Below are 19658 nucleotides of genomic sequence, written 5' to 3'. Positions count from 1 at the left end.
GAAACTCTGAAAATTCCCAGAAAAAACATGCAGGACATGGCCTAAATGGAAGCACCGGCCCTGACTGTGATGATTATAAACATGGTGACACCCCATCCTAAATCTGATTGATTAGTTATCAGGAATAATCAGTGAAAGTCACCTGATGGATGTGATGAAGAAGCATACATCAGCCACATTGCTTCAATAGATGTGAACACATTTCTGCATCAAGTATCAGGACAATTAATTTACATTTTTTATTAAAAGTACAGTCTATTTATACCCAAGCGTGAACATATGAGTGTTTTTTTTTTTTATCCTTGTCCTCAGCAGGTTATGGAGCCACATTTAGCTAATTTCTCCTGACAACAGAAATGACTTTCTCATTTAATTCCAGGCGTGAATAAATGATCCTCAGTGTCTGGGTGACACTTGGAGTGGACTGAAGGTGACGCGGGACATTCAGGCAGTCTGGAGGTTATAGACTGATGTCGAGTCGGCGACTAAAACACCGGAGGAGACAGGAAGTGCTGGAGTCATAGATTCAAACAGCCAATAAACAGATCATCATCACAAAGGAGATAAATCACTTAAAATGAAAATGTGGCAGATACCAAAATCAAGACATTCACACATCATCACTGTAGCGTGTGTATTTTAATCTTTTATAAATTACACTCACATTGCACCGCATCGTAAAACAGTATCACTACATCCTGAGCAGACATCAGTTTTGTCATACAGGGACCTCCTCACTGGAGGGAAACCTGCTGATTGAATTTATGTCGACTTTAAAGCACCAACTGGGAAGAGCACAACGTGAAAATGACAACAGCATTGTTCAGAAATGCTAAAATACATCCTTATTTTATATTCACATTTTGTCTTCATGTGCTTATTAACCCCCGCTGGACCTGCAGTATGTGCCATCCCCACTGCAGTAAATGATCACAGCCTGTTAAGGGACACTTGCCTCTCTGTCACATACTGAGGATTAGGTGCTCATCTGTATTGTCAAATCAAAGTAAGGATCCATTGTTATGTTTCTGAACAAAGCCACATTAGCAAAAGCTTCATGAGAGGTCAACTCCTGATTCAAAGTGCTCAGAACTGGAAAAGGCTCAGTAGTTAGACAACGTGCAGATAAAAGTGTGTAAAAAAGTGGTATAGATTGAGTTAAAAAGAACTGGTACAAAATAAAAAAAAATAAGTAATTAATAATAGCGTTTAACATTAACAAGTGGAAATTTGGATTATAAATTAAATCACATGCTGCAAATTTTTGTAGAAAATATTTACTTTTGATCTAAGTTCAAAAGTACGAATAGTTCAGATGTACAAATAGACCCACAGGCTTTCAAAAGGTTTGGGGATTCAGTTTTAAATGCTCAATCATTAAAACTTAAACCAACTATCAATTTTCAATACTTATCAAAAGTGCACCGGAAGTTCTATCTATGCTGGTGGATTGAGAAACCCATGTACACAAAACATGCATACCCTCTATTACCTACAGTATTCCCATTCAGACTAAGGCTGCAGTATAAATAAGAGGCTCAGAACTGTTCATCCTAATGACCAGACGATTCACCCTCCAATGCAAACATGTAAAAAAAAAAAAAAATCAAAGCTCAAGAAACATCACAGCGTAGACGAGTCAAATGCACTTCCTGACTTCGAACAGATCAGTGGACGTGCACGATAGCTTATATTGATTTCATACAGCAGAATGGAAAGCCTCTCACGTCACGTGCAATAATGTTCAGCCCTAATGCAATATGGATTAACATTTATTATTCACATTTGAACTGCTGCAAGGATCACACATCTTTAGCCTTTTGATATTAACCTCTTTATAAGGCATTTATGATTCAGAGGGTCTGCTTGAGAGGGCTTGATTGCCTCACGACTTTTAAGTTTTCAAGTAAACATTTAATGCTTTTTAATATACCTTTACTTATTTTTAAATGTTTTCAGCATTTCCGCTCTTTTTTTTTTTTTTTTTTAAATCTACGAACAGCATGTATTTAGATATTCTTGTGTAAAATGGAGAGATTGGAGCAGCAATCTTTAAACTCTTTGAGCTTTTACAGCGCATTTGCACTCCCAGCATTTGATTGTTGCTGGAGCAGTTTTCATTTAAAGCTGGTAGAAACAGGTTAAGTGAAAGTTAGCCGAGTCCGTCGACCCCACACAACTGAGGGTGAACGCTCTATTGTAATGCTGTTGACTAGTGTCAGCCTGAATGTAGAAATAGTGCAGTGGAAATGTAAACTTATCTAAGAAGTGTGTAGTTGTGGGATGCGGTAGATTTCTGTCCTTCGCATCTGCTTCTGTTTACAGTTTAAAACACCATAAGTTTTTACAAGAACAGTGTCGTTTTTGGTTAGGTTCTGGGGTTTTGTTTCTTTCTACGTTCGCACAGCGTCACCATCTCACACCACCCTCTGCAGGATGTAGAGGATGCCGATGTTGTCAATGGTGACGAAGGTGGAGAAATCTGACGAGACGTGGATCCTCTTCAACGCTGATCCCGTTGGATAGAAGGTCTGCAGGGCCTCGCCTTTCTCCACATCCCACCACTGGCCGACAGAAAGAGAGAGAGAAACAGAGAGACAGAGACTTCAGGCTTCAGGCTCTGAACAGACAACACGGCTGCAGAGAATCCTGGAGGCAAAAATAATCCCAAACTGAAATAGAAATATAAGATGTTAATTAGTGAGCTTTAGATGTGCTGGTAGGTGGATTTCATTAACTTTTGACAGAGCCAGGATAGCCGTTTCCGCCTGTTTCCAGTCTTTATGCTAAGCTAAGCTAACCAGCTAATAGCTGCAGCTTCATATTAGCCATGCGGACACACGAGTCCCTCATGTAATTCTTGATAAGAATGAAGCTATTCCCCCGAAATGTCTGGTTATTCAGATTTATATACAAAATCTGTCCAGTTCTCATAACCTGAATAACAGAGGGCATGTTTAATTCAACCTACTTATTGCCTCGTTGCATGTTTATACTTTTTTTTCTTTTGCCAATATAAGGCATGTTTTTTTGTTGTGGTAATGAAGTGAGACATAAAGATGTTTCAGGCGAGGTGTAATGATCTGGATGACTATTCCAGCTGCAGAGATCAAGGATTGTAGCACATTATCTGACCCCTTCCTGTTCTCATTGGATACTGCTTATCCCGGGATCAACCAGAAGGACCTGAAGGGCGTTTGTCTCAGTTCTCTAGGACAGGTAAAGAATGGCCAGTCTGCACGAGGCTTTATCTGAATCAGAGCCCGAGACAAACACAGGAAGAGGAAGACTGACTGAGGGCTTCAGTGTATATGTGCTGCCAAGAAGACCATGATGAATTATATAGTATAATATCACCAGACTCAAACTCACTCACACACACCCCCAGGCTCGCCACACAGCCACACACACAAACACACAAACACACACACACACACACACACACACACACACACACACACACACACACACACACACACACACACACACACACACACACACACACACACACACACACACACACACACACACACACACACACACACACACACACACACACAACTAGCTTTACTGAGCGATTCCGTTTAATCTCGGTTTAAAGTTGGCATTTTCCATTGAAGCTCCGCCTCGCTGGGATGAATCATCAAAGGCACATCAAGTCAATCACTTACAGTCTGGCATGGAGTGTGTATGTTGTGTGTGTGTGTGTGTGTGTGTGTGTGTGTGTGTGCAGATTCAACCTTGACAATAATAACCACGATAAGTTCACCTCAAAACTGAACAACATGAATTAAATCAATAGGCTGAAAGCTTTGTGGCGTAGTGTGTTTTTACTATAAAGCTGTAATTGTTCTCCGAGTTTGTGTTTGTTTGTGTGTGTGTGTGTGTGTGTGTGTGTGTGTGTGTGTGTGTGTGTGTGTGTGTGTGTGTGTGTGTGTGTGTGTGTGTGTGTGGAAAGAAAGCAGGCCAACTCCTCGGTCTCTCGACAGGAAGGAGGACAGACAGACTGCAACAGGAGAGGTGGCGGCAGCAGATGCCTAGCTTACAGAACAATCCTAACACACACACACACACATACACACACACACAGAACCATCCATTAATCATATAAACCCTTAAACGGCATTAAAGGGAAGCTAATTTGCATATTCCTGATATGGCATTGAAAGACACTGTATGCCAACGGTTTTTGTTATTGTGTGTGTGTGTGTGTGTGTGTGTGTGTGTGTACGTGTAAACTGAAAAATGGCCCAGTATATTTCTGTTGCAGCAGAGGGTCGGTCATACATCTGCTGATTGAACTTCCACACACACACACACACACTGTATATATATGTTGGCTTGCCCAAAAATGCAGCTGGATAACTGGAAATGAAAAAGGCTTCACAGGAACTAATAACAAATAATCACAGAGTAGACAGAAACATAATAAACCGGGGTGGTACATCATTTGTATAACATACTACTCCAGAAACACATTGGACCTAATAATGCTCTTCATTTCATGGTTTGCTGTTCAATATCCCTTTAAAACTGGCCCTTTATTCATGAGCTCGATTCAAGATGTTTTCTACATTTTGATACTTTTGACAGGTAACCAGCGGTTAAATAATCATTGTTCAATAGTTTAGCTCTGTTCATTTTACAAACTCTGACAGTCGCATTAACTCGTTTCTTTATTTTCACTTTCTTAAAATAACTCCCTCATTACTGTCACTCCATTGGCGTCGTTTCACAGTCTTGATAATCAGCATTAAGCTTGCATTGATTTTCTCCCTCACCTCCTGCTGGTATGTCGAGGCCACGAGATGGGTCAGAGTTGATTTATTATCCCCTCCAAGCCTGGAGGGAATCATATGTTTGGTAGTGAGCGTACGTGTGTCTCTGTGTGTGTGTGTGTCTCTGTGTGTGTGTGTGTAGCTGTCTGTCCGCAGCTAATCTTGCATACTATTGAATCACACAGGCTAATATTATCTGTGCCCATTTCTGCCTGTATGCTCAATGATCTCTCATGGTTGTTGTGATTCACAAGTTTTAAAAAACCTATTTTACTGACTGTTTCACTGACTGTCATTGACTGCTGACTCCTCACTCCTCTCTTCACCAGCTGGTAGGAGCCACAAGTCATCAACAACTGTCTCGGTTTGAAATCACAGAGTAAAAGGGCATTTCCTGAAGTCGACTAGGCTAAAAACAAGCCTCACCTAGTCTGTTGCAGGTCTCATTTTGGCCTTTGTTGTGACTCTAAAACTGGCATCCATTGAAAAGTTATCATCCACTAAACGTACACACAATACAACATGAATAAATTCATGTTTCTGTTATCTTTGCACCATCTTGACTGTAAGGGAGCCGATGTAAAGAGCTGTTGTGTCAAAGCCTCTTCCCTCATGAGATAGTGTTTCCCATAGCGGTGCTCTCTAGAGTCAGGTTAGGCATAGCGGAGACTGCCAGTCGTAGATCTGCACTCTATTGAGTGTACATTTCTGGTTTAAAGAAACGTTTTTTTGGCTTGCCATCTGTCCACAGGTCAGATCCGACAATCAACCCCTGTAAATGCTCTGTTCTAAAAGGCTTCAGATATCTGTAGGAGTCAGAGGCCTGCTGACCCAAAGGTATCAATAATTCACTGTGCAAAGACAAATCATGGTTTCTCTCCTCATACATGTGTCCTTCTCTGGCCCTTCCCCTCGATTCACCCAGGAATCAAACAGAAACATATTTTACACAGCACGCCATTGAAAATACTGACAAGCATTAAATCAAATGTAAATAATGTAAAGGCTGCTTTAAATAATGACGACGTATTCAGTGCCATGATGAATCTGTGTGATGTTTACTTCCACATCATGCACATGCTGTGTAATTTACTGCTGCCCTCAAGGCTGAATGTGGCCCAAGAGTGAACAAGACAGACTAATTAATTTTGGATCTCCACATAGTTCATACACATAAACCTATAGACTGAATCACAGGACTTAGCATGATTAATCATTCATCTTTCAAGATTACTGGACATGTTTGATTCACAGAGGGTGAGAAACATATATAACATACATTGTATTTTGTCTCTACAAGCTGATATACCTTTAAATACATTCATATCAGGGTTTGTGAAAACTCTTGTGATGTCCAAGAACATCCACGTCTAAAATGTTAAAGACTCATGCTGTGATCTATGCAGTTTTCACATCGACTCTGCGTCAAAGGGTCAAGACCAATCAGACCACCATACAGAATCGGTTAAAGATGTGTGCTAAGATGCTGCACCAGTAACAACAGAGGCCAAAACTGTGTGCTGACAATCTGAAAGAGAAATAACAGGCTGTTTTCATCTCATGCCAGGAACTTTTCAAGCTGTGGCAGAGTGATACCTACAGCATCGTATCAGCCTCAGACTCAAACACTAAATGACACCATGTATGGTTTTGTTGCCCTTACAAAACACAAATGGCATTCGTGAATGTAGTCTTCGTGTGAAGGTTGACAACACAGAACATCAAAGAGAGTGCGAGAGAGATGGAGAGATAGACGAGATAAAGGTGAGATCGATAGAGTGGTGGAGGGGTAAAGCAAGGAGACACACAGCAGATATCAGAGGGGGGAATGAGACACTTGGTTAAAGTGTAATTGCACCGGAATGAAAGGGAAGATGGCTGCAGGCTGCCAAAACACTGACAGCTCCAACAAAGAAATAATACTCAGATGCTGCACACATACACACACACACACATGTATAAATAGAGAAATAAACAGCCAAACAGACATAGTGAAACGAGGGAAAGAAGAAGTCGAGTGGATGAACAACAAAAACCGAATCTCACGACAAACACGGGCAGCAGACAAATAATGAAACTCTGTGACGAAACAGAAATTGAGAGGGGGAAAGAAAACTCTGTAACTCCAGCGAGTTATAAAAAAAGGATTAGCGGAGAGACGGAGAAAAGAATAAATGTTTAAAAGAGTCCGTTGGCGGGATGGAGGGAGATGTGCGGACAGAAAGTGTGAAAATGATGTTAGCTTCAGAGTGAGACTGGATTTACTATGAGGGAAAAAAAAATAGACCAGAAAATCACCATGTTGAATCATTTACACGAGAGGACGGTGACGAGACTAGACTGGGTGGCATGCATATTTATAAATTTGCATGACAGGGAGACAGAAATAATAAGACTGAGGCAGACAGAGATTTCTTTGATTCAAGATGGAGAAATGGAGAGAAAATGAAGGTGTGCATGGAAGAAGGTATGGAAACGACAGAAGGCACACAAACACGGAATGGCGCACTAAATGAAGGAGCAAATTCAGATTACAGATGTAAAGATGCTGTAAACAGAACAACACATTCATCATCACAACAGCCACACACCTCCATATGGGTTTATTCTCTCTAATGGGAATACGCAGCAGCGTTTTTTTTTGTGTTTGTGTGTGACACCGAGTGGCCATATCCTCAGAGCAGATGGCTGATGTGCTGATATCAACACCATCACTGTGGGCCCATTGATTTATGGGGCAGCTAGTGATGCGCTTAGATGCTAAATGACTATACAGTACGTGTGTGTTTCTGTGCTGTAGAGAGGACAATACCCGCGGGCGTGTTTACAGCGTGTGACCATCTTGGTTTTTCTTTATGGTGGCCGGAGATATTTCTAAATATCCAGCGCAGCATCCTCCCCCTCCTGCTGTGCTGAGGCTGCTGAAAAATTAACTCCGTGGATTTACAGCAGTGTTCTGCTCAACGTTACGTGAATACTAATGCGAGGAGGACACACACACACACACACACACACTGTTGGAACCAAAAGGAACAGTATTGAAAAAAAGACATGAATGTATTAGCATGAAAATGACTCAATTTAGAAGTGTAGATTATAATCTAAAATTCATAATGTGCATATAAATATAATGGAGATTATTTCATAGAACAGCCAGTATCCCTTATGGACCCCCTTCATTGAATTAAGATGAAAACAGTACAGGTGAGAGATGAATTCAGTATTATCATTTAGCAACTGTCAGTGGAACATGGTGGTATTGTTTTACATATTTACATTGAATTTTTCATTAGAAACTGACAGAATCAGTTATTGAAGTTTTTGTTTTACATGTGCAAAGAGTTTGCATTGCTGTAAAATAATAATAATCAAATCAAGTGCTGCGAAAGGTCTGCAAGAGTGTGACATTGATATGTTATTGCAGAACTTCCTGGAATGTGTGCGAGAAAACAACTGAATCATTTGCTGTATTCATGATGGCGCCTTCTGACCTTTAACATTATTTTAAAGCACAAATAATTTGAAAACCATAAAACCAGACAAAGACAAATTTACATTGGTTTTGATATTTTTGTGATTTGCTGTGTTGCGATATACACTTAGTTGCCAGTTTATTAGGTGCGGCTGGTTGAAATAATAATGCAGTTGGATAGTCGTGCCTTCTTGAGGGTTAACCTGCAGCCTCAAAACTAACCATAAAGTTGGATCTGCAGCTCTCTAAAACGGTTTCAACAAAAGCTGTTAACCCTCATGATGTACTGCAGGTCTGCGGTTATTGGCCTACATTAGTTTTAGCTAGGTGTTCCTGATAATGAACTGGCAGCTGAATGTATATTGATGTTGGAAAAAATATTATGATATCGATTTCAATCACATCGCCCAGCCATGCGAGGAGCAAATGAGTTCAAAGAGGTCTGGGACAACTAAGATGTGAATTGGGATAAAAAATAATAAATTAAAATTAAAAAAAAAGAGGCTGCAACTCAATCAGGATGTTTGTCATTCATCATATGTGAAGAATGCTGATGATGGTGAAAAGACAAGTAGGGACAGAGACAGCTCATCTGCTTTGGTGGAAACGTGATGACGGAAAAACATGGAGGGCCACTGAGCTTTTATCTATAAAGCCACACCATTCTGCTTGTCCTGATAAGCTCCCTCACAGCGTCACGCCCGCTAACCCAAGGGTCAAAATCAAATCTGGGGAAGCCCTGAATGCGAGTATCCCTGATTTGTGTCTGGTAACAGAAGATGAGCACCAAACCTGCTCCGACAGGCCGCTACCATTAGCTCTCCTGAAGCTAAATAGGGCTGCTTATCCAGGCTACTTGAGGGAAAGTCAGCGCCTCTTACATAATGGAAATACCTGCCCATGTGTGTTCTTGTGAGGGCCAGAGCGATGCTTGGGCGTGAGCGAGCGCACAGTTGAGCCTTTCAGAGGGGGTGGAGGGAAGTCATTCATCTTCCTCTTACATAAATAGCTCCGATACAGAGTCCGGGGGGAATAGGTACAGTTTCTATGCTTTATAGGAAATCATAAAGAGTCTACAGCAGGGATGATGCACACAATAGATGAAGGCAGGAGGGGAGGGGGATTAAAGAAAGAAGGGATACCAGCTGGAGTAGATTCAGGCAATTTTGTAAGGCCACCTCTATTTCAGAGAGAAAAAGTGAGGGATTTAGTGTGTGTGTGTGTGTGTGTGTGTGTGTGTGTGTGTGTGACCAGGCCAAGAGTCTTGCGGAGAGGGAAACAGCATGACACTGAGTTTGAATTATTCATCCAAGGTTCCATCCACTGAAATATTGATGCTCAGACAATCCTCTACACATCTCTCCCTCACACACTGTCCTTCTTTCTTCACTTCCTCTCACCGGCAACTCTTTTTCATCACAGATGTGACCAGGATAAAAGGAAACGCACATGAATATGGATTGTATTGAGCAGAAAACTGAAACTGAAGAGAAACAGATATTATATCCTCAGATTAGAGCAGTTGTTACTATTTCTATCTATTTTTCCTTTCCCCTCACAGGCCGCTCTCTTTTTCTTTCAGTTCCTTACGGCACCCAGAGAAAAAGGAGAGACAGATCCATGAAAAGAAAACATTGGAGAGACATGCCATAACAGAGAGAGTACAAGAGACATCAAAAGTGAAAGGGGAAAAGAGAAAAACTGAGCTGATGGGGAGGAAGAAGATGAGACACAGAAATAGAAAGAGAGAAAAACTTTCATGTGAGCAAGGAAATGATCAAGAGAGAGAAGACAACAAAGTACAAAGTAAGAGCTCTGACTCATGGGTAGGTTCAACAATATGAAATTAAACCAGCTTGTCTAGAGGCAGGTTAAGTCAAATTGTAGTGATTTTGTTTGCAGTCAGAATGCAGTCTGAAAACAGACAAAAGTGCATGTTTTCCTGTAGGGGGACTCATTTTCTAAATCTACACAGGTGACCCTCTCCTCTCAGGGTGCATTGTTGTACCTTTTTTGCACTTTTTCCCAGCGTACATCAAAATGTGGATTAAATACTCAGATGTTTTGGAGAAAAAAAGGCTTAAATGCGCTAAAAGTTTTACCGCCTGCACTTGAAGTAATAGTTTGACATTTGGAGATACAGTTATTCGCTTTCTTGTTCCGAGAGTCAGATGAGGAGACCGATACCACTCTCACACCCGTACGGTGAACACGCAGCTGGAGCCAGCAGCCTGTTACCTTAGTTTAGACTGCACACAGACAGCCTAACGCACCAGTTAATACATATCCTGTTTGTTTCATCTGTCCAAAAACCGAAGTGTAATAATTTTGACATTTTTTTGGGTTGTGTGCCTGACTGTTTCTTGGCCGGGACCAGTAACTTCCTGCGGTCTTGTTGTTATTTCAACTGTCTGCAACTGATCCCGACAAACAAATACTTTCAACACATTTGTGGATAAGAAGACAAACAAAAGGGTCTCAAAACTCCACACTGAAATGTAAGCCAGTTCACATGTGTCAGGTGAGACCTGCACACAATAAGCTTTTATTTACAACGCTGAGATTTATTTAAGTTGGGTTGTATTTAATTGTAAAATTACTTTACATTAATTAAATTTGGGTGAGTTTGTAGAAAGGATGAGTCTGTGAACACACACACATTTCTTATACGCTTATTTATAACAAGCATTTGTCACCAGTTTGAAGACTCATTTCTCTCTGTACCAACACTTCATGCAAAGGCACCACGGATCAGAAGAGTGACATTCAAATAAATTAATCTAGAGTGAGAAACTAAAGGAGTTGAGAAGTGAGAGAGACAAAAGGGACACAGAGTTTATTCTAAAAAGTGTTAAAGTGGGTAGGAAAGACAGCACAAAGAGAGTGAGAGAAATGCAGTGATTTTACAAAACACACTCCACCACCTGCTCTCTCCACCTCATCCTCCATCACTGATCTCCCATCTCCTCTCTGCCTCATTTCATCTCAGTGTGAACTGCACACACAAAGGCCCTTCTTCTCTAGCCAGAGAGACAATTAACCCTGGCTTAATGAGCAACGCAGGGGAAACAACTGCCTCCTACAGACATAAATATTTCACCAGCCTGTGTTTATACCCCAAGCCTGACAACAAGAGCACAGAAACCAGGCCATATTCATTCCAAGCTTAACTCTTTCAAAGTTCTTCACTCTTGCTTTGCCTCGCGTGGAAGAGTAGAGAGAGTCAAGGAGCTTTGAAAATCGCACCTACTCTGATGCCTTTTGACCTCCTGAAGAAGAACACGTGCGTGTTAAAATAAGCACTTTTTACAGTGTCTTAGATAAGAAAAAGAGAAAATGATGTGAAAAAACACAGAACAATAGATTCAGAGAAAAAGATAAATGCACTTTCAGGAGCTGTTTTGCATCTCCTGACTGTGTGTGGGTATTTTTAGAGGCAGGTCTGCTGCTACACTGGAGCAGCACTGCGGGGTGCTTACTTCTGAAACAGCGTGACGGAAGAAAAGTGTTGAAGGAAATCAAAACTGCGAACGCTGCCTGAGCCAACACGGTGGCCCGTTACACTGGCTCATTTACATACGAGTCCTCTCAGAAACAGCAGTCATCAAAATGGGCTATTTCCATCCCTGGATCAGTTTTGAAGGAGGTGGGGTTGCAGAAATCAAAGCAAAAACCAAGGGGAGCGACTAGCCTTTTAACCAACATACAGAGGCAATAGTACCCAAGAGGGTGGCCTTTGTGCTGCTGCACAAACTCAAAAGACAGAAAAGTGCTGGTGCAAGATCAGATGAAAGGTTAATGAACCCTATAAGGGAATTCAGTCATTGCAGTTGCAAATAATGTGTCCGGGAAGTTTTCTTCAAAGCAGTGCTGAAACACTACAAGAACAACAAAAAGAAAAAAAAAACGAGAAAGTCAGCCAACTCCCTGGTTGCCACACTGATGCAGCTATTAATAATAAAGTATGCAGCATTCATGTGTATAACTAAATAAATAAATAAACTGGACACTGCAGTTCATCTCTGCTTTGCTACGGCATCAGACATGTGTCAAAACTCTCCTACAGGCCTGTCCTGCACAGCGCATTATCATTTAGACCCGAGGGGATAAAATATATATATATGGCACTCAAAGTCACCCATACTGTAAAACTGCAACAGAGCAATGAAAGTTGAAGTGTGCGGAGTCCAGTCAGACAAGGTGGCAGTTTTACAGTACAGCTGACAGTAAAAGCCTGCCGTGGCTTTTCTTGCGTATGAATGTGATTATGTTGTTAAAGTACAGGCTCATGAATTTGAGCAATTGAGCAGTTTTTGTTGTTGTTCTCAAAGGCATGTATTTGCTGTCTGCTATCTGTGCTTGAAGTGGGTTTGTACTCACAGATAGGCAGCGCCGGCACTCCTACCTTTAACTCTTATATCTTGTATCGTGACTTTTTCATGTGCGCTGCTGTTTCTCACAAGCTGCCTGTACTCTTCTCTGCCCTTTCTGTGCCAGGTTCTCTGGACGATTTATAATGGCCCTAAATAATCTGCATTACTCAGGGGGCACTATGTGACGCTCATCTGCTCCCCTTCTAGCGTGCCTGCTTTTTTTCTTTAGTCTAAGTAACATTTCATTAACCTCACGATAATGTTGGCCCGGCTCCACAAGGGCAAAAAGAGAGCACAAAACAGAACAGAACAGAGCGCAGAAACAGAGCGCAGAAACAGAGCGCGACCATGGCATAACAGACCTTTGAAAGTCACATCCTACCCAGTTAGAGCCAAATACAAGCCAGGAGCAGCAAGGTAGGACTGTATGTAAGAGCTGGTGAGCTTGTGAACTACTGTTCTGAAGCATCGAGTTTGACACTTTGGTCGTCGCCATCTTTGTGTTGTTTTGGAACCAGGTGTGTCGATCATGCCATGAAGACTGCCTCTGATTTGTTAGGTTTAGGCATGATCCACCTCTGAGTGGTTAGTCACAAGATTAGCCCCACCCTAAAATATACCCTGATTTATCATAGAATACAGCTTTAAGCTTCATTTTACAGACAAAGAAGCTACATCCACAGGAGGAGTTTTTCCTTATTTGAATCAAGGCTGTAAGGGCCAGATGAATATACTCGATCAGAACTACTTCTGAAGCTATTCGAGCGTCTATTTGTATAGCTGCCCGTTTAAGACGGAAGATGTCATATGCTGTGCATTGTAAAGCCCTTTCAGGCAAATGTGATTTTGTGCGACACAAATAAAATCGACTCCACTTGGTATTTTTATCAGGATAACAAATGAGTAGCTGTTGGCTACTGTAAGATTCACAACCAAGCTTTTCACCAAAGGACCAATTTGTAGGATGACTTAACTTCTTTATGAAGTCCTTTATATTTCTAAGATGTAACCCATGTAAAAAAAAAAACAACAATGCTAATGTTCTATTATGTGGCATTGTCTTATAGGTCATTATCTCTGTTCTGTGTTTCTTATTGCAGCCTTTTCCTCAGGCTTTGGCTGATACGCCTAAAAAAAGAAACAGTTAATTAAAACAAACTACAATGCTTGACGTCTGTGTTCTTCACTCTGACACTTCATCAAACTAACTGGGATACTTGGAACAAATATTTTTGCACACATATCCTGCCTTGTTGTCATTTCAAACCAAAATAACTTGCATTAAGCACCGAGGCATATTTATGACCTCTGAAACAAAAAAAAGACCTCAGACGGAGGCAGCTGAGAGCAACATAACTCTAAGCCTGAGAAAGACTAATGAATACTCGGGCCGACTGATGTTTAGCCTTGAGAGAAATCACTGAGGTGTTTTGTGGGGGAGAATTGAGACACATTTACTTATGGCTCAGTCAATCTCATTATACGAGAGTCTTGACTGCTTGATTCCCCGTCCATCCCTCAGAGAAGTGATTGCATTTACTTTCCACTCTGCCCTTTTTTTTTTTTTTTTCTTCGGCCCCAAACTGTTTCTTAATCTTTGACAGATTCTCCGTCAATCAAATGTCTCTTGAGGGAAGGTCAGCCCAACCTTCACTCCTTCATCTATCACGTCTCCCTGGCCTCCTTTCCTGCTTCACTTTGAGCCTTGCTTAGACTGATGACTGGCTGTAACAGTTCATAAGCCGCCGAGGCCTCGTTAGGATGCGTTTAATCATAATGGCTTGGCCTGAGAGAGCAGGAGAGAAACAGACTGAGACCTGATGGGTGAGAGCAATCTCTAGCGCTCTAAAGTGGCTTTACTCTGACCTCCTGTACAAAGCAAATATAATTTTTTAAAAAGCATCACGAAGAGAACCTTAGTGCGCACGAGTGTAAACCGAAAAAGCTTGCGAGCATTAGCTTCCAACAAGGGAGGGCGGCTTTAAAACAAAAGGTCACTAAAGTGGACAAAGAAAATGACAGCAGAAAAAAGGGAAAAAAACAAATGAAGGTGTGAAACAGAGAGATAAGGTTTAAAGAGGACACAGAACGAGGAGGTCTGTAGGGAACTCAGGGACGGAAAAACAGAGAATGAAAGCGAGGGGAGTGTAAGAAGGTGAGATAAGGTGAAATTGTGTTTCTCCCTTTCTCCTCCATCACAGGCTTGGCTGATAAGTGATGTCTGACAACACTGGTGGCAGGGGAGAACTGTCATCTAAAACACTCCCATCCATCTGGGGATACACTGTTTGGAAGTGTGAGTGTGTACTATGAGTGTCAGTGTGTGAACATGTGTGCATGCGTCGACACAAAAAAAAAAAGAATAAGAAAAGCAACTGTGTGTTGTGAAAGTCTTTTTGCAGTTAAGGTCTTTACATGGTTGTGCATCTATGAATCTACGGCTCGAGGTTTCAACCTGGTACGCTTATTGTGTTTTTAAATTGAATATACCATGCAGGGTTTTTGACAATTAGTGGCACAAGACACATGAAGAGATGTACCCAAGCGACTAAGCCACTGCCAACAAACGCAGCAACGCACCGACAAAATTCAAGAAAGAAAAGAGGAGATGCGTATAATATACAAATCTGTACGTTGCATTTTGTATGCAAGTGCTTGAAGCGTATGCACCCTCTACACATATACTCAAAGAACTGCAACTATATCCAGATAACCTCCGTGGCTAATGGACGAGGCTGTGTGTGCTCTACTGTCGAGAAGTTGATCAGCTTGTCAATGCTAGTCAGGTGACAACCCGTCCCAGCTGGCAATACTAGAAAAAGTAGACTGAAAACAGACCCAGCAACAAGTTTGACGCCTCATTTGTGATTTAATGCTTTGAAATGAAGTACGAGCTCCCCCTGAGGTCACGCTGCAGCAAACAATACTGATGTGTGACAGTAAGCCTGTTTTTTTTTTTCTGCTATACAACCCTTGGGAGGCCAGGCGCAGCGGTATCACACATTTTTCGAGTTTCACTGTGGCTGACAAGAATAAATGGCGTGCAAGGCTTCCTCACAGTCGCACAACAAGCTCATAACGTCTTTGCTGCGGACCTCTCATCGCTGAGGGAGACGACAATGTGCAGCAAGTTAAAATTACAACATTTGAGTGTCAAAATATCTCTGTAACTTCATATAGTTCATAAAGTTCACCATCAAGTTTTCAGACAAAACTGAAAATTTGGTGAATTATTAAAGTTGCTGAACTGTAACATCAACACAATAGTAGACACAATAAAAGACTGGGAAACTATACTAGCTTCTGGACTGCATTGCACTGTGGATCGTGTGTCTGATCTGAGAGTAACATTTGCTGGATTGCTCAAACAGAGATGTCTTTTTGTAGTAACAGATGGTCGAAGAAGTGAAAGGCCAAACAAACATATTTGTCCTCCTCGGGAAATCTTTTGCTGAAGCAGCAAAGGCCCAACACGGTCATATAATAGAAACTTAAAGGCCCATGTGAAATGTAGGTGAAAAACAAGGTAGCTTGTACATCACCATGTTTACACACCTGAGAGCAGCCATGTTCACTGCTGAGGCAGGAAAGTGTCACCGTTAACGAACCAAATCAGTAGTCTTACTTCTCATTAATTTCTTTCATCTAGTTTTTCCCACATGGCTGATGAAATCCTTCCCCCAAAATTTTTTCATTCATTGGTAATGACCTGTTCCCCCCTTTTCTTCCTTTTTAAAAAAAAAAAAAAATCAGTAACGATATGATGATTGCATCAGTGAATCCAATCAAACTGCAATAGGAGGATTAACAGAACAGAACAGATCTGACATCCCTGCTGATGAGATGGCACCTCAGCCTGACTGTTGACAGCTGGCTCTGTGAAAAAGACAAAGGTCAAAACTAACCAGAGTTACTGATTAAGGCTAAATAAGGACCAACCTGTCATGTTTCTGTTCCCTCAGTGAGTGAGTGAGTCTGAGATACTGCTCATCACATAAAATAGGTGCAGTTAGAGAAGTCTACGTCAATATTTATAGAAAGAAATGTGTTCAACTTTGTGTGAATTATTCTGGGCTTATGGGAGTGTTCGTGCAGTCAGGATGAGCCTTTTCACACCTGCCACCTCCCTCCTGGATCATGGCACTGTGACAGATTGTGTATCAGCGTTTGGAGTGAGCGAGTGTGTGTGTGTGTGTGTGTGTGTGTGTGTGTGTGTGTGTGTGTGTGTGTATAAAGGCCAGGTGTGAGACAGGTACAGCATTTCCTGGCAGGACCTGGAGCAAGAGGAAGGACGACTGATGGGAGTCAGTGTAGGATGTAACAGCTTCTCTCAGAGGGCCGGGCCGTACCACTTCATCACACCCTGACACCCTGACACCCTGACACCCTGACACACACACACACCCACCCTGACACACACACACACACACACCCTGACACACACACACACCCCCGTTCGCAGGCATGTGCACTTACAATTTAACAACCAAATGCACCAAATACAAGCCCATATGCTATGCTTTTTATCATGTAAGAAATGGTGAGGATAAAGAATATTTAATTAAACACTCTACACAGGTACCCACACACAACAGGGGATTAGACAAGCACATACAGTCCCACATAATAGCCCGCTGCTTTTAATTACACTCACACCATTCACCCGACCATAAAGAGAGGGAGGGAGTAATAAACAGGGGAAACAGGAGAGGCAGTGACAAAGAAAAAAAACAGAGCCTGAGAGATGATTAAGGGAGGAGCACAGACAGAGAGGAGTAAAAGCCACTGGGACAAACACCATTCTACACAGCGAGCCAAAGAGACAAATCGAAAGAGGCAAACAATAAGGGCTCATCACGCTACATGCCTCACACTGCAGCACATCAACCCATCAACTGGGAGAGAACCATGGGAGACATCACCCGCTGTCACTTCTCCCGCTCTCATCCGACCTATAACAACCTCATCCTGTTTAGCAGCAATCGCAACACACTGAGTCATTCTGTAGAAATGCTTTGAATGTTCAGAGCTCAGAGCCACAACTCTCCACTGAATCACATCACGATAATAAAAACACGCCTCCTCTGCTCTGCCGATTTTTATTTATTTTTCAACAATTATGTTCTAGTATGCTGTCACAGCAATGAGCATATTTGCATACTTAAAGTGACATATTCTGTTGTTAGTATTTGTGTAAGGATCTTTTAGAGACTATAGTTTATAGACTATAGAGACTTTAGACTGATATAGACTGGATATCAGAAACAAATTAGATAATTTCATTGGATCTAGATTAAAATGAATGAAATAGCCATTGCAGTAATTACACAAACAATGCTTAAAGGAGTTGTAGTTATACTAAGACATAATCCAAACTAATCTTATCTTGCTGGTATTTACAAAGAGCCCCTAAATTGCTAGAGTCTTCAACTTCTGATTTTCTTGTTGTTCTGTATTTGTATTAAATAAAATGTGTATTTAATAAAATTAGGCCTGAATCCTCCATCTCACAACACTATGAAGAAAGCCATAAAAGGTGCCTATTCACATCCAGCAGACATGGAGCGACACTAATATCAATTTAGAGTTAAGTTTCTGGGCAACTGACCAATCCAAGTTCAATACTTGTTCTCCTTTTAGCTCCGTTTTGGTCTCCACCAAACACTGAGGGGAAATACATGACTCTTTGTCAGCTAAATGAATGATAAACTTTTACTGGAAATGCCTGAGTTAAATAAAATGATTGCATGCATTGCATTATTCTATTATAATATGGCACTCTACCGTATAGTATGGTGTACTTATGTGAGGGAACTCGACGGTATTCTCTGGTGGCCTCACCTAATTCTATTGTCCTGCTCTCGTCCACTAAAATGATATCCGGTTTGCGGTCTACCATGTCAGTGCAGCATAAGTCTTTTGACCCACCAATAATCTAAACATACTGATGCAGTTTTAGGCATTTTGGTGCAGAGTATGAAGTCAACAAGAGCTTTGTTCATATGATAAAAATGTTCTATTTACGCTTTATCCTTTTTTTCAGCATGACCTATTATTTCATCGTGAAGTTACGTGATGAAGTTTTAAGAGCAAAACTTAAGTTTATATCACTCAGCAAAGCCATTGTTCAGAACTTTTATGATATTCAAGCCAAACTTTAATATCACTCCACATCTATGATCCAAATGCACATTTAACACAATCCCACTGATCCTCCATAATGAAATCTCTCTCTTTCAGCAGCTGAGGATAAATACAAACCAAATACCCTCATGAGGACGTTCAGATGATTGCCAAGCCTTTTCCCAAGAAAACTAGAGAGAAAAATAATTACGAGGTTCCATGAATGTTTTTTTTATAGACGTCAGTAAATATTTTAGTCCACACTGGTGTTCGTGCTTGATATTTTAGTTGTAATATCTGCAACCATGAGAAGTAGAACAGCTAAGGTATGAGAGGGTTTCTAAATAACAACTTACTCACTAACAAGTCTGTTTAATGTACTGTGCCTGATGTAATTGCCAAGCTGTCATGACATTTGCCAGTTGCCAAACAGGCGAGCATGAAGACGCGCCTTGGCAATAATCATTAAAACAGATAGACAGTTAGATTATTATCGTGCTTCCTCACTCTGCAGGCTATATCATCTGTCATAAGAGGTACACACTCTGTCATGGTAATTACTATGACAGGCAGGATGGCTCCTCATAGCTGTCCGGCCGACACGTACTACGATTAATCAATCAAAGCTCTTGACTCAGGGGGGCTCACCCTTTAAGACAGGCATAATAATCCATCACTGCTCCTCACATCCACATGCTGATCCATCAAGTCAACACGCCTTGCTGAAGAAGAAAAAAAGTCTGTGAAATGGAGTAATGGAGTGATCTGCTGAGTCCCCGAATAATTACAACTGTCATGATGATGCAACGGAAAATAAAGCTGATGAGCACTACATTAGCTCATCGAGCAGATCAGCCCTGTCTGTAACGTTTACTGGTAAACAAAGAAAGGGCTGCATTAGTGGATTTCAGT

At 41.3% G+C, this 19658-nt stretch overlaps 1 protein-coding gene across 2 annotated transcripts in view; it reads right to left on the bottom strand.

Annotated features, from left to right (window-relative positions):
- Positions 1–620: 620 nt before the first annotated feature.
- The window catches only part of apaf1 (apoptotic peptidase activating factor 1), a 44231-nt gene continuing 25193 nt past the window's right edge, over positions 621–19658 (bottom strand). For both annotated transcript variants that reach the window (XM_070853524.1, XM_070853525.1), the window contains exon 27: positions 621–2564. In XM_070853524.1, the coding sequence (XP_070709625.1) occupies positions 2418–2564 (147 nt within the window). In that variant the 3' untranslated portion in view covers positions 621–2417. The remainder of the gene's footprint in view (positions 2565–19658) is intronic.

The sequence above is a fragment of the Pempheris klunzingeri genome, chromosome 22 (assembly GCF_042242105.1).
Source record: "Pempheris klunzingeri isolate RE-2024b chromosome 22, fPemKlu1.hap1, whole genome shotgun sequence".
Taxonomy (NCBI): domain Eukaryota; kingdom Metazoa; phylum Chordata; class Actinopteri; order Acropomatiformes; family Pempheridae; genus Pempheris; species Pempheris klunzingeri.
Note: the sequence above shows the minus strand (reverse complement) of the source record. Positions and strands in the feature narration are given on the sequence as shown.